The sequence below is a fragment of the Cyprinodon variegatus genome, unplaced genomic scaffold, assembly GCF_000732505.1.
Source record: "Cyprinodon variegatus isolate N-32 unplaced genomic scaffold, C_variegatus-1.0 Scaffold638, whole genome shotgun sequence".
NCBI lineage: Eukaryota > Metazoa > Chordata > Actinopteri > Cyprinodontiformes > Cyprinodontidae > Cyprinodon > Cyprinodon variegatus.
The window spans coordinates 88,178-106,525 of record NW_015151091.1 but is presented as its reverse complement, the minus strand read 5'-3'; the positions used below and the strand labels follow the sequence as shown (position 1 = coordinate 106,525).

The 18,348-nt window shown below is 39.7% G+C and overlaps 3 protein-coding genes across 4 annotated transcripts in view; 1 reads left to right on the top strand and 2 right to left on the bottom strand.

Annotated features, from left to right (window-relative positions):
- LOC107096608 (protein Wiz-like) overlaps positions 1 to 8,175 on the bottom strand; it is a 15,411-nt gene extending 7,236 nt beyond the window's left edge. Inside the window, exons 1-5 of the mRNA XM_015393340.1 lie at positions 7,647 to 8,175; positions 4,895 to 5,362; positions 3,222 to 4,043; positions 1,961 to 2,317; positions 377 to 591 (exon numbers count right to left, since the gene is read on the bottom strand). Of these exons, the coding sequence (XP_015248826.1) occupies positions 377 to 591; positions 1,961 to 2,317; positions 3,222 to 4,043; positions 4,895 to 5,362; positions 7,647 to 7,665 (1,881 nt within the window). The 5' untranslated portion in view covers positions 7,666 to 8,175. The remainder of the gene's footprint in view (positions 1 to 376; positions 592 to 1,960; positions 2,318 to 3,221; positions 4,044 to 4,894; positions 5,363 to 7,646) is intronic.
- Positions 8,176 to 9,548: 1,373 nt separating this feature from the next.
- Positions 9,549 to 13,656, top strand: prdx2 (peroxiredoxin 2). The gene is made up of 6 exons (XM_015393342.1): positions 9,549 to 9,671; positions 10,403 to 10,517; positions 10,628 to 10,781; positions 11,222 to 11,344; positions 11,441 to 11,571; positions 13,291 to 13,656. The coding sequence occupies exons 2-6, from the start codon at positions 10,415 to 10,417 to the stop codon at positions 13,371 to 13,373; spliced, it is 594 nt and encodes a 197-aa protein (XP_015248828.1). The 5' UTR covers positions 9,549 to 9,671; positions 10,403 to 10,414; the 3' UTR covers positions 13,374 to 13,656.
- A 2,255-nt stretch (positions 13,657 to 15,911) lies between these two features.
- On the bottom strand, positions 15,912 to 17,757 carry LOC107096611 (transcription factor jun-B-like). Of its 2 annotated transcripts, XM_015393345.1 has the most exons (2): positions 17,417 to 17,754; positions 15,913 to 17,161 (listed from the first exon to the last, which is right to left on the bottom strand). In XM_015393345.1, exon 2 carries the CDS (start codon positions 17,121 to 17,123, stop codon positions 16,239 to 16,241), a length of 885 nt encoding a protein of 294 aa, XP_015248831.1. In that variant the 5' UTR covers positions 17,124 to 17,161; positions 17,417 to 17,754; the 3' UTR covers positions 15,913 to 16,238. The 2 variants fall into 2 exon arrangements, with proteins under 2 accessions (XP_015248830.1, XP_015248831.1); XM_015393344.1 differs by having other exon boundaries at positions 15,912 to 17,757.
- Between the last annotated feature and the right edge of the window lie 591 nt (positions 17,758 to 18,348).

Genomic DNA, 18,348 nt, shown 5'->3' with positions numbered 1-18,348 from the left:
GGGTGAGTAGAAAATGAAGGCTAATCATGTTCTGGGTGTACTATTCCTTTAACAGAGCTAAGTGAGGCTTATAATGTTGTTCTGGGTTCTTTCAGAACCTCTAGGATGAGACAGATATCAGGTATGGTTTTGGCTATTTAAATTGACCTTTTAGCTTCGATTAATAAAACAGAACCAGGTTTGATTGGAGTACCTTCCTCGTCTTAATACAAAAATAAATGTCTTTTTTTTTTTTATTAACAGAATTTATCTGTCTCAAACATAAACACATAGGTATAGAAAAAAAGCCAAACAGTATTTACAAATATATTTCCTCAGCCGGAATCCACTTGATAAACCCATCATGTAAAAACAAAGAAAATCACGTGGAGCTCACCTTTTTGATGTAAAGGTCTCCATAGCGGTAGCGTTTGGTTATTTGGGCCACCTTGTTCGGGTCTTTTCGGATCAGCTCACTGAGGGTTTCGATCGGTGAAGTGGCGCCATCCGCCTTCCATTCGTACAGGCCCAGCTGTCTGAGGTGGGCCCGGCAATGGCTGGCCAGCGCCTTGCGGTTCTCAAAGTCGAATCCACAGAGCTCACAGGTGGTGTCTGATGACACAAGCAGCAACACAGGGGTTCATGTTTTATGAGTGATACTGTGACTTGGCAGATATTTCACACTGTGTTTCATTACTTCAACTGTTAGGCTTCTCTTTAGGGGAACTTTGAAGTTTTTTAATGTGCTTCTCAAATAGTTAGAAAACCATTAAATATAATGATAATTTTTTCATTTAGTCACTAAAGTCATATTTAGACACTAAAACCAATATATTACAACAATAAACGCATAAAAGAGATACTTTTCTAATGTTTAATCTTTTTAGATGATTGTGGATAACTGCTAATGATCCACAAAATTCGGTTATGCAGGAACAAAAACACGTTGACCGACTAAACAACCATAGCAGAGAGTCGCCTACACCCTCCACATTTAGTGGTCACACCACTTTAGCCAAAGGAGCCGAATGTTCACACAAGGCTGTATTTACTCCAATAGAAAGTTAAGTGGAGGAAGAAAAAAAGTGTACTAGCCATACAGAATACAGCATTCTTGGGAGGATTTTGTGAAGCAAAGCTGATTAAAGAGATGGAGGAACAGTTACTAAGTTACTAAGCCACAGTTACATCTGTGGCTGTTGCATTCCTTTTGTTCAACCAATCCTGAACCAGAAACCAGGTCAGAAGCTTCTGATCAGGGCCAAGGGACAAATAACTGGATGTTGTTTTATTGGTCCAAAAACCTCAGATTCAGATGTAAGTACATCTAATATATGTTTAAGCTTAACGGGTATATAAAGCTCAAGCATTCCAAGAGTCTATTATTTAATATTATGTCAAGTCCTGTCCACACGTCAAAGATGCCTAAAGCTGGTTTGGTTCATTGACTGTGGTTTAGCTGCTGGATTGGCCTGTTTGTAGAGAGGAAGAGACGTCAGAACCCACAGTGCAGATGACCTGAAGGTCACTGTCAAAGCTACCTGGCCTTTCATTACTTCTCAAGGGAGGCAAATGATTGCCTCCAGGTCATGACACACTAATGCAGTAATTCATGCAAAAGGAGCCCCAGCCAAGTGTTGATTGCAGACAAGGAGTCAGTTTTTTATTTGGCCTCTTCTGAGTTCTCTTTTTTAATACGAAGTGAGCCAAAAAAACTCGTCACTTTGCTTTTAGTTGTTTTTTAATGCTAAATTAAAGAAATAAAAAAATGAAAAAAGATTACAATAATCCCAACATGTGCTGCAGAGAAGCAGTGAAGCGTGCACAGGGTCTGACTCACATTAATCGGCATCACTGGGAAGAAGTGTAAAAACCTTGGTAATGAATTACTATACAATAGCATTTCCATAATCTCACACTGGAGAAATAAAGAAAGTCTTTAATTTGATCATAAGTTCAGGTGAAAACACGACCGACTCACCAAGATTAGCGGCGGCAGGTTTCCCATGTGGAGATTTGTCTTTCATAGAATAATCGACAGGCATGGCTGAAGAGTTGGACGCTCCTTCTTTGAATGACAAACTCTCCCTGTGGGGCTTTTTGGAGCTTTGCAGACCCCACGACGCCTTGCCCGCCGCTGATGACCCGCTCTGGACTGACTCTTTCCTTTCTTCGCGCCGCAGCATGACTTCTTTCAGAAGGTCGATTGGGGATGTCCTGATGGACCAGTTGAGGCCGAGCTGGCGGAGATGAGCGCGAACGTGGCATGAGAGCGCCTTCCGGGTGTCGAACAGCTGCCCACAGAAGTCACAGAGGACTGTGGGTGGAGGGCGCAGGTCTGTGGAACATGGAGAACTCATTCTCAGAAATATTCACATTAGGGCTGAACGACTTTGCCAAACAAACTAAACTGAGATAATTTTTTACCAAAATTGACATTTGATTTCGACTTTCTTTTGCACAAACCACAAACCTGTCCATCGTTTCAGGACTTTAATGATTTTATTTTTTGGCTCATTTCAGAAGGGGAAACTTTAAGATTAATTCTTTTTATGAAACAGAGTTAAATGCTTAAAATCGTTATTTGTTTTAATTTCATCTTTATGGCATAAAGAGAAGGGAAGACCAAAAATTCTGTGTCTCAGAAAATTTGGTCGCCATTTCAACTGCTAGGGATGATCCACTGAGTTTTCTCAAGTCCACGGCTAACACAGTCATCTACCAGGAAATTCTTCATGTCACATTTCTTTGTACTGACAAGCTTTATGGAGATGCTGATTTCATTTCCTAGCAGGACTTGGTACCTGTCCACGCTAGGAACTGATTCAGAGACCCCGGTGCTCTTGATCGGATGGCAAACTTGCCTGACCGCCACCTGACCTCAACAGATCAGTGATGTCAAAATTATTTTCATGTGAAGCCACCAACACATTAAACAGGCAGGTTGCAGCTGAATAAATGAGACTTTTGATTTTATTGGTTCCTTTACAATGAGCACACTGCTGTTAATATAACTTTACTCCCTTTTTTTTGTTTTTTTTTTTTTTGTAATTTGTGCATTTTAAAAGAACACATGCCTCTAATTTATCACATGATGCCTTCTTTGGCTCCTAACAAATTACACCAGACTCTTTTAAAGTGTGTGATGTAATAAATTCAAGGTGTACGAATAATTAAGCAAAGAAATTATTAGATATAAAAATGAAATATCTTAAGATAATAAAATAAACAGAAACTGTTACCTTCGCCTGAGTCAGGAGGCTGTTTGGAAACAGCAGCTGAAGGAGACTTCTGGATGACAGAGGTGCTGTCGGTGTTGGACGGCTTTGGTGGAACAGAAATCTCCGTCTCCAGAGGCTCAGGCTTTGGTTTTCTAAGAAGCGGGTCCACAGCTAGTCGGAATCCCTTCTTAGCTTTCGGCGCCCTGTTTAATGGAGGCTGAGGGGAGTGAGAGCTGGTGGAAGGGCTGGGAGAGGGACCTGTGGGTGGCAAAGAGGTCCTGGGATGGCTGGAAGCTGCAGATGGAGCAGGTGCTGCAGGAGAGGGCGGCGCTGGGGACGGCGCTGCTGAGGAGCTAGCGGTTTTTGGAAGATGCATCGGTTCCAGAACGCCGCTGCTGACCAGCTCCTGCACAGTGTCAATTGCAGAGCTCTTCCCCACCAAGTCGCTCACTCCCATGTGTCTGAGATGGGAGCGTGCGTGACTGCCCAGGCCTTTTCTGTTCTCAAACGTTTCCCCGCAGAGAACGCAGGTGCAGTCCGCTGCTGTTTTAGGCCGCTTGCTGGCAGGGGACGCGGGAGGGGAGGTGAAATCAGAGGGACGTTTAGAGGACGGACTGGAGAGACTACCCGATTTCAGCTCCTGCTGACGCAACTTGCTGATTGGCTCAAAGTCCTGCTCCTTCATGATCTGATAGAGAAACTCAATTGGGCTCCCCTGGATGTCGCTCTCACGGATACCGATCTGTCGGAGATGAGCACGAGCGTGACTGGAGAGGCCCTTACGCGTCTCATACCAGCAGCCGCAAAGCTGGCAGACGTGGATCTCATCGTTCGTTTCTGAAGCTGTTAAAATAATGAAAAAAGAAAAATAATACAATTATTATAAAAACAAAGTTCTTCAAATACATTTTATTATAATATTAGCATCATTATAATTATTATTTACAAGGCTGTGGAAATACATTTGTCTCTTTATGGATTTCTTTTTATCAATTGTCTTCAATGTTTTTCAAATATAATCAATGAATAAAACTAGTTTGGTCAAAGACAACAAGGTTGTTCAAAAAGCCACTTTCAATTAAGAATTATCAAATTTATCTAAAGAGAAAAGCCATCTAAAACAGCCTGGTCCAAATTGAAAACATAAAAGTTAAATCATTAAAAAACTGGTTCACCACTTTTTGTTGTTGTTTATGTTTTACAAGGTTCAGAGCTGTGGAAGAAAGCTTCTATTTAAGAAGAGATAAGAGAGAAAGTCGTTGATATCAATCATTCTGAATGGGTTAGAAAGCCATTTCTGACCATGACCTTCAGAGTGAGCCGTTATCCATATATGGTGGAGAGATAGAAAAGGCCTGATCTTCCTAGGAGGGACTGGCCAATCAAAATAACAAACCAAACATTGACCCAGGAGGTCACAGAAGACTTTAAGATAAACACCTTAAGACATGAAGCAATACCTCCTCTTTCAGAAAAAGATTGCATTGACAGTCTAACATGGTGGTGGGGCTTCCCTTTAACTCCAGGACACATGGACGGAACCAGGAAGGAAAATGTACTCAAAATAAAGACTTAAATCTGATTCAGATACCTCCAATGTGGTTGAATTAAAACTTGAAGGAAGGTGAAGCAGATGGTGGCACATTTAAGTTGGATGAATCAATAACAATCTGTCTGCTTTAGCTTCAACCCACCTAAAGTAATAGGAGCATCTGTTTCCAGCGGCGCCCACAGCGGCTTGGTAATTGTTTTTTGGTCAGACGATGAGCTGCTGCCCTCAGTCGGTCTTGAAGAAGAAGGAGAGGAAGGGAAGAAAGACGCCCCTGCTTCTTTCAGCTTGGGTGGGGATCCCTGAGCTGCCATGACCTTTGTCGCTGTCTTGGAGGGCGTTTGTGCGTCCTCCTGCTTTGCAGGAGTCTTTGGCTCTTGCTGGGATGTTTTCTTAGGAGGCGGCGGAGGAGATACAGCAGTATCTGGTGTGAGCTTTGGAAGGGAGACGTCTTTCTCCTGAATGAGCTGGTAGAGCAGCTCTATGGGCGCCCCGCTGTTTTCTGACACTGTCACTCCGAGCTGACGCAGATGGAGGCGGGCGTGGCTTGAAAGGCCGCGTCGTGTCTCAAAGTAGGCCCCACAGACCTCACACACTACCGGTCCAGAGTTCGCTGCACAGAGAATTAGGTTGGAGACTGATAATTACAGATTATAATGGAAAACAATAGTTCATGACTGCAGTTTAGGAGAAAACTTTCTACCACAGAATCTGTGCAAAATAAAACATCCATGCTTGACTTATTTAAAAAATGTTTTACTTCATTTGAAAAAATTAAATGAAGGTTTTGATTTCTACAAAAAAAGAGGATTATTACTATTATTATTATTAGTAATATTATTATCTAAAATGCAATCAACAGCAGGGCTAAATAAGTAATGAGTACAATGTAGATGACTTTAGCTCTAAATGTTAACTGTGGAAAGTAAACACCTTTTTCTTTTTTCTTAGTTTTTTTTTTATTTTGTTTTCCTTCATCTAAAATTACACAAATATAGGTTCATTTCTGTCATACTGTTACCATGTGTAATGCATATTTTTATTTTTATTTTTTAAACAAGAGAAGAATATTTTTTCAAATCAGAAGAGGGTCAAATGCCTCAAGTTGGATTTTTCTCTATTTTTTCCCCCCATAACTTGTTCAGTCGAGTTTTGGAGAATCACACTTTATATAAAGGTAAAAAGTTGGACACAAAACCTTACCTTTTTTTTTTTTTTTTAATCATTAGCTATGATTTTCAAAATTACTGGTAACTACGGTTATCGCAATACTAACATTTCAAACCTGATATCAATGCCACGGAAAGTTTTCGATACCATGCGGGATAATTAATGGCATTTAAAGATATATCTAACATGAAAAAGTCAAACTTTGCAATCTCAACTTGAAACCTGCTTTTTAACAACATTAAATATTCCATTTGTTAATTATGTGAACAAATAAACACAAATAAATAACCAAAAAATTTTTTTTAATATTCTCTGAGTTATTTGAAATTGTCTTTTTATAAATGTGCAAATAATCTAACAAAAATTCAATAGAAAAAAAAATATAAACAACAGTTGTGTAAAGTTTCGATTTCATGCCAAACTAGTATGGTATCCTGATACAGCAATGCTTTTATACCATAGAGCAGGGCTGTTAACTTTCACCCATTGGGAGTGAGACTCACCCATCTCAGTGTCTTCACACACTCTCACTCCATATTCCCAATTTCTCACACTAAAAATGACAGACATTAAAACTTAACTCCATTCCACTAATTAATGTATAAAAATACCATGGTGATAAAAAAAAATAGTCCACATCTATAATATGACCTTAGTGCTAACAGACGAGGACTAGCCAGGTTCATATCCAGTCCGTATTTCCACTTTCACTGTGCTAGATATTGTACAAATATAGTCCCTACAAGGTATGTCATTTTAATTTTTATCTTATCTCATCTGCACTATGATAATTCTCTTTGTAAATTATTGAAGCGTTTAACCAATCTAGTACTTGAGTTCAGGTTTGCCTCTCAAACCCACAGGAGCTCCACAAAATGAAAAAAGGACCATTGCATTTTATTTTTCAAAAGATCAGCCACCCACGAAAAGACCAACAACATTCAGAAAGGATGTGCAGAACAATTCAGTTATCCTGGATTCATAGAGAAGAAACCACAGGGATGTTCTAATTTCATTATTGATATATCCTTATTTTGGTCCATTGAATATGTTAACTTAATTTCCATCACATTTTCCAAATGAAACATCCAGAGAAGTGCTGTCTCCTGTCATGGTGAGTTTTTATAAAATCGATAGCCTCCGAGAAGGGCTGAATTGTTTAGCCGTTTTGTCAATTCTAAGAAAGACTAATAATATAATGAATTAAGCTTTTTATTCTTTAGCTTATTACCAAATATTCATACACAGTGAAGTTTGCATGGCATTCGATTGCACTGGTTCCGGCATCAGTGCCAGTAATCCAATAATAACTTATTAGTTCCCCATTGTTTAATTTACTTGAACTGCAGAAAATAATTACCGTAATGAATAAAATTGTGAAATTCTTAGTTTAAAGTATATTTAAGATGCAGATATTTTAGTAGGGCCTATTCTGCTTTACTTCAATTCTCTAAAAATCACTAGAATGTAGAAAATAATGTATATTGTGAGAAAAATAACTAAAATAACTACAGATCACTTACTGTTACTCAGTAATATTTACTGTGCTATAAAAATCCCACATTTTGACACTTTGTTTCAGTTAAATCCTCTGAAAACCTCCAACCTATCATCATGTAAGCTAGACAGGGTTTCCTGTCCAAACTATTTATAAATTTCAACCAAAGGTTTGGAGTAAAGTTGGCAGCCCTGCATAGAGGTAACTAAATTATTATAAACTATCTTACCTTGTGAGTCCATTTGCATTGAAGACACAGGGTTTTTTCCTGATAAAACGGGGAGTTGTCTTAATGCAGAGCGCCTAAAATAGTTTAAAAAGACACAGAATGATACAGTATTGTTAATATTATTATTGAGGAAAACACTGGGGAAAACAGGGTAAATAACGCGACACAACTAAAATATCGCGTGAAATGAGCCCATTCAAAAATGTCTCAGAGGCTGTTGGATTCAAATAAGCTATCAACCCGCAATATTATTCGTTAAAAAAATTAATTTCGTTTATATTATTAAAACCGATGAAACCAAAACAAAAAGCGAAGTGAAATCCCGACTTATATTATCCAATTAAAAGCTAACCTAAGCTACCTCCGTTGCCTTTTGTTTCACTCTACAATGAAATGTTTACCACATGCTAACGGCTTTGCGCCTCGTTGAAGCAAAGCACACATAAACTACATATTCTACACATCAGCATTCACCGTAAATACGTTAATATATGAGAAACCGAGAAAAGAAATCACCCTCAAGTTTTATTATAACTGCTCTGCGCATCAGTTTCTCCCAGGCTAACCGGAAGTAGCCTGGCACGCAGTTGACCTGTCCTTTACAAATAAAAGCATATAGATATACTGTATGTGTTTCATTAATTATCTAAAGGAGCATGTATAAAATGTTAGATATTCATCTAAACATTTATTGATCTACCCCAAGTGGGTTAACGTCTAGAATCACTTAAATACCAATCCAGGAAGTTGCTCTTTGTAAGGTTTGCTTTTGTGAAACAATTTCTTTATTTCATAACTTTGCAAACAAGACTGTGAAAAGTATTGATTGACAAAACATTTAATCTATGCTTTTATCAAGGACGCAATAAACAATGGTTTGATTGATATATGCAAAAGATCATAAACGAAATATTAATTGTTCTCATTTTTACTCAGTTCATGACTGTGGAAAGTTCTGCTTGGTAGATAGGTCAAACAGAAGTTCTTTTTGTTTGTTTTCTTAAACTTAATTTATATAACAAACCAATAGTGTACAAAGACTTATTGAGGTACAAACATTACAACATGGGTAGAAAAAAACATGGGGCTAAAAAAAAGAACAGACACATAAACAATAAGGCCAATGAATAATTGAATAGAGCAAGATTTAAACCAAAAGAAGAGTAGAAATACTGAAAGTTATTTTTTTTGGCAGAAATAGATTTCAAATGTTTCAATGAGTAGTAAAAAAATTAAAATTGGTTAAGAAAAAAATCAAAACAAGGAGTAGAACCTCTCCATTTACAGCAATGTATATTATATTTGACAAGCAAGTAAACAATATTAACCATATCTGAAATTTTACTATCAAGGTCATAAACATAAATACAACACGTGGGTGATTGTTATTTGTTGGATGTCCCCAATTTTAAGGGACAACCAATTTTTGATGTCTCTCCATAGTTTAAAAAAAAGGGACAGAAAAAAAAAAGATGATTAAAGGATTCAAAAGGCAGAGCATGTTTAATCAAATTTAAATATTTTGTGCAAAAATTCTGCCACTGGGTAAATATTGTGCTAGATTTTAAAGTGAGTTTCATTAAGGCTGCACCTAAAAAAAAAGAAAAAAAAAAGAAAAAGGAAATTGTCCAGAGAGCTGTTCTAAACGAAATTTCTTTTTGTTTTACACTTGTGTAAACAAAATGACAAATAAATCTAAGTTTAAGTCTTAATCTTTGGTGAAACCGGCCTTTTAACAAACTTGGAGAATGCCTTCTCAAATAAAGGCAAAACAGTTGTTGTCAAAAAAAAACTTCAATCATTAAATAATTTAGATTTGAGTGCAGTCACAAGCATGGCATTATTAGGTCAAACAGAAGTGACTATCAGCCTCTGGGTTTTATTTTGAAGGGCACAGTTTGTACTTCCGGAGGTCACCGGTGTCTGTCAGTACTTCTTGCGCAGAATCTCTCTCTCACACTCCTCTTGCCTTCTGCAAGCCACAGACCTTCGGTGCCAAGTTTTCCACGGCCTTTCAACCCTCAGGTGAGCGAATCCTGCGTGTTTAAGTGATTCTGTTTTTTGTCGCGTATTCACAGCTATTAAAAAAGAAACGATACTGCAGGAGTAAAGCTAACAGAAAGCTAACAAGCGGACAGGCTCTGTGGGGTTATTGCTCCCTCTCTTCCAAATGTTTCTGGTTCTTTCTTTGTTCCTGAAACGCAGTTTCCTGCTCACACTCCTCCGCTCCTCCCTTGTTGGTCTAACTTCACTGCTGTTTAAAACTAATTTAAATGCGACCTTAACAAACGCCTGCATGGCTTAGAGAATAATGTTGTGTTTTTTTGCAAACGCACCAAAGTGTTGCAGGAAATATCCCTTCTAATAAAAGCAATACTGCTTTTGTAATTTCTGCGTCCTGTAGTGCACCATGTGAAAATTAAAACCTTTAATTAGCGTGTTAAGAATATATATCCAGGTGGTTATGAATTCAAACATGATGCTTGATCCTGAACGTTGCATTTTAAATGAAGTTTCAGATCCAAAACTAAAGCATGAATCCTGCTGTGAATGATGGATCTCCTTTGGTTGCATAAGCTTTCTAAGAGGCTATTGTTCCCTACTGGCAGACTGTGACTTGCATGTGACCTCCAGCAGGTGTTAAATGAGACTGCGACTTGACTTTATTAGAGCTGCATATTCTTGACCTGTCTTTTTGTGTTAAACCTATAGAAAAAATTATTAATTTTTTAATGTCTTTGTGGTGTCTCCTTCAGTTAGTTACCACCATGTCCTCTGGAAACGCTCAGATTGGCAAACCTGCCCCTGTATTCAAAGCCACAGCTGTTGTTGATGGGCAGTTCAAGGAAATTAGCCTGTCAGATTACAAAGGTAACATGATTTTAACTTAACTGCAGCTTCTGCACCATATACAGCCTGACCAGAATCGACTTCCCACCTCATCCATCTATTAAACTTTTTTTTTTTACTGTGTGCCTCAGGGAAGTATGTGGTCTTCTTCTTCTACCCCTTGGACTTTACCTTTGTTTGCCCCACTGAGATCATTGCCTTCAGCGATAGGGCAGAGGAGTTCCGCAAGATTAACTGTGAGGTCATCGGGTGCTCCATTGATTCCCACTTCACCCATTTGGCATGGTAAGAGGTCTGAAGAACACATGGCTGGGGAATCATTTGGTCCACTTTTTAAAAGGTTTGAAACCTGAGAAAATTACCAAATGTTTTTAAAGAGATTGCCTAACTGATATTTAAGTCACATAAGCTGTTAAACACTTTGAATGAAAATGGATTGAAGAATGTTCTTTAATAATTAGAAAAATGTGGTAAATGTTGGTCTAGGCTGCCGTGTATATCTGCACTGTTAACAAAGTGGACTGAAGGAGAACCCACCCAGCTTTATCTGTGTGGCTGTCCTTCTGCAGGTGCTGATAAATGTTTAGCTAACGGCCTCAGATTCAGCTCAATACTTCTAGAAGGATTGAGGCGAGGCCTTACATGGTCTTTGGTGTTCTCCTTCTGTCACTCAAATTTCTACATTTTGATTTGTTGCTTAAACCGATCCCACCGCTTCTCCTCAGGATCAACACGCCAAGGAAACAAGGAGGGCTGGGTAATATGAAAATCCCCCTCGTAGCAGACCTCACAAAGTCCATCTCCAGAGATTACGGAGTGTTGAAGGAGGATGAAGGCATTGCGTACAGGTCTGTTTGAGTTATTTTTGCGGGGGGGGGGAACAATTGTCTCAATTCTGACACAAAGTATAATCTGTCCTCTAATCCTTGGATCTTTGTGCTCAGGGGTTTGTTTGTGATCGATGGTAATGGAGTCTTGAGGCAGATCACCATCAACGACCTGCCTGTGGGTCGTTCTGTGGACGAGACCCTGCGTCTGGTGCAAGCCTTCCAGCACACTGACAAACATGGAGAGGGTGAGTGGATCCAAGGATCATTCTCATTTACCCACTATATGCTTTACTGGGATAGGCCTACTTCAGGGGTTCCATGCATTTAATGCTTTACACATCTAGATGTGGAATGCTAGGCTTTAAACATTAATTTGAATTCTTATTTCAGGCATTACTAACTACAACGGGCTCTGGTGCAGTGGCTTTATGTCATGCTGCAACAAAAGCCCAAAGCCCACAATGCACCCTTCCAAATAATTCAGTTCTTGAATCCTCCTTTAATGTAGGGTGGTTTAAAACAAAGATTCTTGCTTCCTTGTCTAATTTTTTATAAATCCTTGTGGCTTTTAAAGACAGAAACTTGAAATATTGACCCAAACCAATGGTGTTTAAAGTTGCTGAATGTGATCTGTAAGCAAATTTTGTCTAATGTAGAAAGAGTCGGGCCACTCAAAGTAGTAATTGTAGTAGTGATCAGGTTTTGAAGCCTCTTTAAAACTTTATAACTCAGTAACCAGTCCGTTTGTAAAGCAGCTCTGCAAATGCCAGCATCAGCTAGTGTTCAAATGTTAGTACTTGGTCTGGCTTTTTTAGGCCTAACGTAAAAGTACATGATTATCCCCTGTACCCAACAGTGCAAGGACTGATGCTAGACCCAAAGGCTGCCGTCTTGCAGGTTTTTAAAGGGTTCTTTTTGTTTTTAAATGAAATGTCCCGTTAGAAAGTGTCAGCAGAGCTTAAGGTCTGGATTTAGATTTAATCCAATCATTTTATTCAGCAGGGTTGGAGTAGCAATAGTTTGACGCATCCTAAAGTATGGAAAGGCACGAGGTCTGAGGGTGGCTGTTCAAGGTTTAACTTTTCAGTTTCAACAAAACTGCACCAGCCTTAGACATGTGGTTGTGTGGGTTTTAGAAACATCCGAAATGTACACTTGGATCAGCCTTGCAGTGCTGTTAAGACTTATATTTTTTGCTGCCGTCTCACGTTGGATGAATTTGACCCTTAAAATGCATATTCAATTTACTGTGAGCAGGGCTTTATTATTGGTGTTACTTTGTAAACTCTTCAGTACCAGGTTAACAGCAGATTAGTGTTTAACATTTTAATAGACTCTTGGAAGGCAATGTTTTGATTAACACTGGAGAAAAATTATATTTCACTTCAAAAACTGATATTTCAAAAAAATTCTACTTTTTAAGTGCATTTATTGCCAAATGAAACGTCTGCCAAAGGACTGGGTATTTAACTTAAAATACAATTTGTTATGCACATAAGGAAGCAGTTTTTTTTTTTCCTTCTCTTTTTAAATATAAATTTGATCCCTTGTGCAAATTGTGTTGCCTCTTTAAATCATAGGGAAAATACACTTGAATTAAAAAAACTGGCTCTTTTATTAACTGTATGTGGGCCAGTGCACCTGTTTGCAACCTGTCTAGAACAGCCCATGCTGGGGAAGAACATTAAAAGGGATTATTGCCCAACAGTTACAAGGCAGACTGACTCTGGAAGTAAATTGGTAAATGCTTGTCAAAGGGAACATGAAGTACATCTGTGGTACACGTACTGAACATATTTGTTCAAAAGGATCTAACGAACCTTAAGTGTTTATCTGTATAACCAACATTATTATTGGGCAATCATCATGGACATTCCCACTTGTACTTTGTCCTCTGATAATGTAGTATATCAACAGTCTCTGGCACTTGAAGTAAACTTTATCCCTCTTCTATCTCTTCACAGTTTGTCCTGCTGGCTGGAAGCCAGGGAGCGACACAATTGTCCCCGACGTGGAGAAGAGCAAAGCTTTCTTCTCAAAGCAGTAAATCCAGATGTCTACTGCCCAGCTGTACTCATAAGCCCAGCACTTGTTTTTGGATTAAAGGTGTCCCTGTAAAGCACTATAGCGTCCAGATCTAACCCATTAGAACAAAGTATTCAATTGTTAACGAATCCTCTGCAAGTTTTATGCTTGTATGTTCAGTCTGCAGTTGATGGGATAACCTCATAGTCTCACGCACTGAAAGTTTTGTTTCCCCTTTTTTCAGAAAAGTATTTCTTGCTGTTATTGATTTGTTAACATCATTATTAAAGCATTGGGATAAAAAATCGGAGTGGCTTTTTTTTTTTTTTGTCATCTCACTAAAGTCCTCCAGATGGCAGCAAAACACTGGCTCTTACCTAAAGACTTGTCTGAATCATGAAAGGGTGTTTTTATTTCTTGGACCTGATGCTGTTGAACAGCTTTGCCTGGCAAAGGATCACAGTACGTCACAAAGCTGCCAAGTCTTGGTTAATATTGGAGTTATTGAGGTGGTTGACTCAGCACAACAACCTGCTGTTGCCAAATGCCTTCAGTTCCTGTTAGGAAAGATGGGATAGTTGGATTAAGGCAGCGGTCACCAACACGGGGACCACATGGGTTTACTCACTGGTGTGTTTACTTTGAAATTGTATTCTGCCCCTTTAATTTGTTAAATCTATAGAACATTTCATCATTTGCAAATGTAGAACATTTAGAGATTTTCAAATTCAAATGTCTAAAAGGAAATTTGGACATTAAAGGAAATGACTATAAAGTTTAGGTGAACACTGACCCCTCTAGTTCATAGGTCAGCATTGGTAGGCCTTCCTCTGACCAGTGAAAAAGTATGTGCTACAAAAACTAAATAAAAATATAAAGTAACCTAAAAAAAAAAGGCAAGATGCCATATGTATTCAAAGCTCAATTTTTCAACTATTTTGAAAAACTCTTTGAGATAGGGTCACAGATGATGGAGGTCTTGTTGGTTTCTGTCTCCATCTCCTGATACGCTCTCACCTGTGTCAGACATTTCAACATTTTTTTTCTGAATCCGACATTGTAGCATGGCATAGACAATTTACGTTTGCAGTTTGAAGAACACTTGCTTGCTTTTGATTTCTATTAGCTAACCAATGAGTGACTCCAATTACACTATTCACTAAATGCGGCTGGCACCAATGACCTGAAATATTTATAAACATAAAAACTGAAGCCAAGACTAACGAGTAATTTAAAAAAAATGTAAGGAATAGAAAGTAGAGATACTTTTGTGAAAATGTAATTAGAAGAAAAATAAGTAATGGATTAAAGTATAGGTACCTCAAAAGTGTAGTTGAGTACAGTTTGTCCTGCTGGCTTCCAGCTGCCTATGACTCAGTACCCATGAAGAAGCCCTCAGCCTTAAAGGTTGGTAACCACTGGATTTAGGCTTTAGGTGCTACTGATCTATGAAATGTTATTGTAAGTTAAGGTAATTGAGTATAGCTGCTTCTTCATGGACGCCATAATATGGAGGTTAAAAAAAAGCTGTAATCTGGAATTTTGATTTTTTTTTAATATATACTCATTTACTTTTTTTTTTTTTAGAAAAGTCCTTTTTCCATTTTAGTTGCTTACTGCAGTCTAAAAGGCTACTATATGCCAAAAATGACTATTTAGAAAACATTGCTTTGTATATTATTGGTCTGAAGTAGTCATTTCATGCCCTGGTGTGTATTCATTTTAACAAGAGATACACTTCTTAACCTTTGGATTTTCTTTTTTTTTTTGTTAAATCATTTTTATTTTCTAACTAATGAGGGCATGGTGGGTGATTATAAATTAAAACATTTCCATTGGATGAACATCTTATAGCCTAACCGCAGGTGCTGAACTGGGATCCTGCAGTTTAGACATAAGTGGGTCATTAACCAGATCTAGAACCTAACTGCATTAGGAGGTGATGCTGCCTGGAATCAGGAAAGGATGCAGGGTTTTCCCCTAAACCTGATTTTATTCTCTATAATTACATATTTGTATATATTCAAGCTTAATTTGACTATTTCCATTCGTTTATTCCAATGCAGGTTGTAGATACCTAATTCCAGTGAAGGGACCAGTAGCAATGCTGGGTCCCACACCCTAGAAACCTGTAAAATTTAACCGCCAATCTTTTCTTTCCGACAAGCAACTAAAACCTGATTACGACATGTTTTCATGGAACCATCTTCTCTCTTTCCTGGGCCGCTGATCACAAAGCTTGTTTTGGGAAACTGAAAGCAGAAGGAGGGAAACTCCCTTCACTAGAATAAACTCATTGACAAACCTCTGCGCTGTGGTGTGAAGGGGAGAGCGCAGCCTCTGACTGGCAGTGTAGGAGGGAGTTCCCGGAAACCTTGTCGTGACATGACGCCATATTTGGCTTTTACGCACGGACGTCAATAAGGAGGAGAGGTGGGGAAAAAAAAAAAAAAAAAAAAAAAAAGTCCTACGCTGGGACGTTTAGCAACTTCTGGCGTAAACTTCTGATCAGTGACAACCGTGCGGTTATGTTTACGAGAAATAAGACAGTGTTTTTCAAAAGAAAGCAGCTTGTCATTTTTAATTACACGTTACTTTTACTTAAATACTGCTGTACAGGTAGAAAACCAAATAATCACAAATAACTTATACACGTAAAAAGCATCACAAATGGCAAACAAATGTAAACAGGGAAAGCCAAGACGACACTTTAAAAAAAAAGTTTCAAAAATGCCCCAAAGTGTTTGGTTTTATTTTTTTAGGCAGGTTGTAAGAGTTCTCTTGTGGCTCTATTTGAGCCACATATAAAGTCTGTTTTTCAGTGCAGTTTTTTTTCTTTTTCTGTCCAGTGTTCAATAAAAAGTGCATTTTTTATATATATTTATCTTCAGAAAGACTTCACCTTCGGCGCTAACATGAGCTGGCAGCCACTGCTCACATGAGTCATGACTTTCTGTTTGAGCTGGGCCACCTGCTCCCTCAGCAGGGAGGCCGTGTTTGATAGTCCTGCGTTATCCGTCTTCAGCACCTTCACCTTGTCCTCCAACCGGGCGATGCGCTCCAGTTTGCGTCTCCGACACTTGGAAGCCGCCAGCCGGTTCCTCAGCCGCTTGCGCTCCGCCTTGATCCGCTCCTGGTTCTCCATATTGATGGGAGACATCGGCGGGGAGCTATTATCGCTGCTCTGCATGTCGGGCACCGTCTGCGGCTCCTCCTTTAACCCGCCGAAGCGCTGCGAGTGAACGCCGGCTCCGGGCAGGGAGTGCTGGAAGTGATGCGAGCCGTGCGCCATCGCCTGGGGATGCTGGTGGAACTGGTGGTGCGGTAGGTAGCTGATGGTTGTGGACGGGTAGCTGGCTGCAGAGGTCAGGCTGGGGTTGGTGGGACAGCTGCTCAGGTTGGTGTACTCCAGAGCTTCCGTCTGCATGGAGTGGGCGAAAACAGCCGCCGGAGCCTGGCAGGGCATCCCGCCGGCGCTGATGGAGACGTTCGGAGGCGCCATCTGGTTCATCTTGTGAAGATCGTCCAGCGCTTTGACGAAGCCGTCCGCGAACACCTCCTGGTCCTCTGTGATGCCGCGGTTGTAAAGGTACGGGGCCGGGGTCGGTGTGGTTATGACCCCGCTGCTGCTCTGGATGATCAGCCGCTCGAGTTCAGGAGAGGCGAGCTTCAGAGAGCCCACGTCCGCGCTCGGGTAGAAATCAGTGTCCGCGCGCAGGTGCTGTGCCTTGAAGCTCGAGTTCCGATATGAATCGGAGTAGTTCAAGTTCATATTCTGCTTTAGCAGCTTGTAGTCTGGCAGGGCTGCGCCTGGATGGCCATAAGCAGAGAGAAACGAGTCGTCATAAAAAGGTTGTTCCATTATTGTGGACATATTGAGTTTTTTTGTTTTGTTAAAAAAAAAAAAAAGACAGTCAAATACAAGAGTGCGCTGCAAACGATGCTGTTGTGTCCCAAATGTGCCAATCTCCAGCGCAAAGTCCCGCTGTATTTATTTAAAGCTATGAAAAACAGCAAAACTTCCAAAATATGGGAACTGTACTGTACCAAGTCGTCGGTTTGTACCTTTAGATGGATTCAAAGCGGAGTCCAGAGATTTATTCAGACGTTTTCATTCCTCTTCCTCTGCTCCGTGTGTCTTAACTTCACCTCAGTTTCCTTATTACTGGCAGCGGCCGGTGCGCTCCTTTGCTTTTACGCGTCTCAAGATCTGCGCACCGATTGGCTGTTTCCTTAGAGGTCCCGCCCTCCCGATGTGAGATTGACGTTGTTGCCAGTAACGCAAGGCTATAAACAAGACAATGGGAAACTTGGTCCAGGTAAACATACGACTCTTAAAATCCAAGATTATGGATACAAAAATAAAAAAAAAACAACACACACACACACACACAAAAAAAAAAAAATGTTTTAGAATGTATTAAAATGAAAGTGAACCTGGCAGCCTAATAGATCCTTAGGTGATCACAGCATTTCTAGAGCAACCAGTTTTCCTCCAGTTCAAGGATATATAGTCCGGAGCTGACTCATGTGATCCAAACTGATATGCACCACTCCATATTTGGGTATCCTGGGCCCAGTTCCTTCCTGCCCGAGCAGGAAGCCAATCCCATCCTGGCCCGCTTCCAGCTGCTGACAGGGATGTGGGAGGAGAAGGGGATGTAGTAGGCTACTCCAGCCCTCTTCTAGCCAGAGGGCAAGGAGCAAACAGGTATTATCAAGCATGTCCATAGGTGTCTGGCAAATACTTGAAAGATGTCAGAATAAACTCCTGACGTCAACTCAACTCCTGAATACCTACTTTCTTATAAAAACATGACTGTGTGTAATAGATTCATGCTTTGCTTCATTATTGCTCAAAGCGTATTTTTGTAAAAGCACAAACACATGACAGAGTTACTCAGGTATTTGTTATGGAAGTCATATTCCCTGATTTGAACACCTGTTTGACAAAAAGACATTTTGTCTTGTCTGTATGGTAATGACCTCTGAATCAG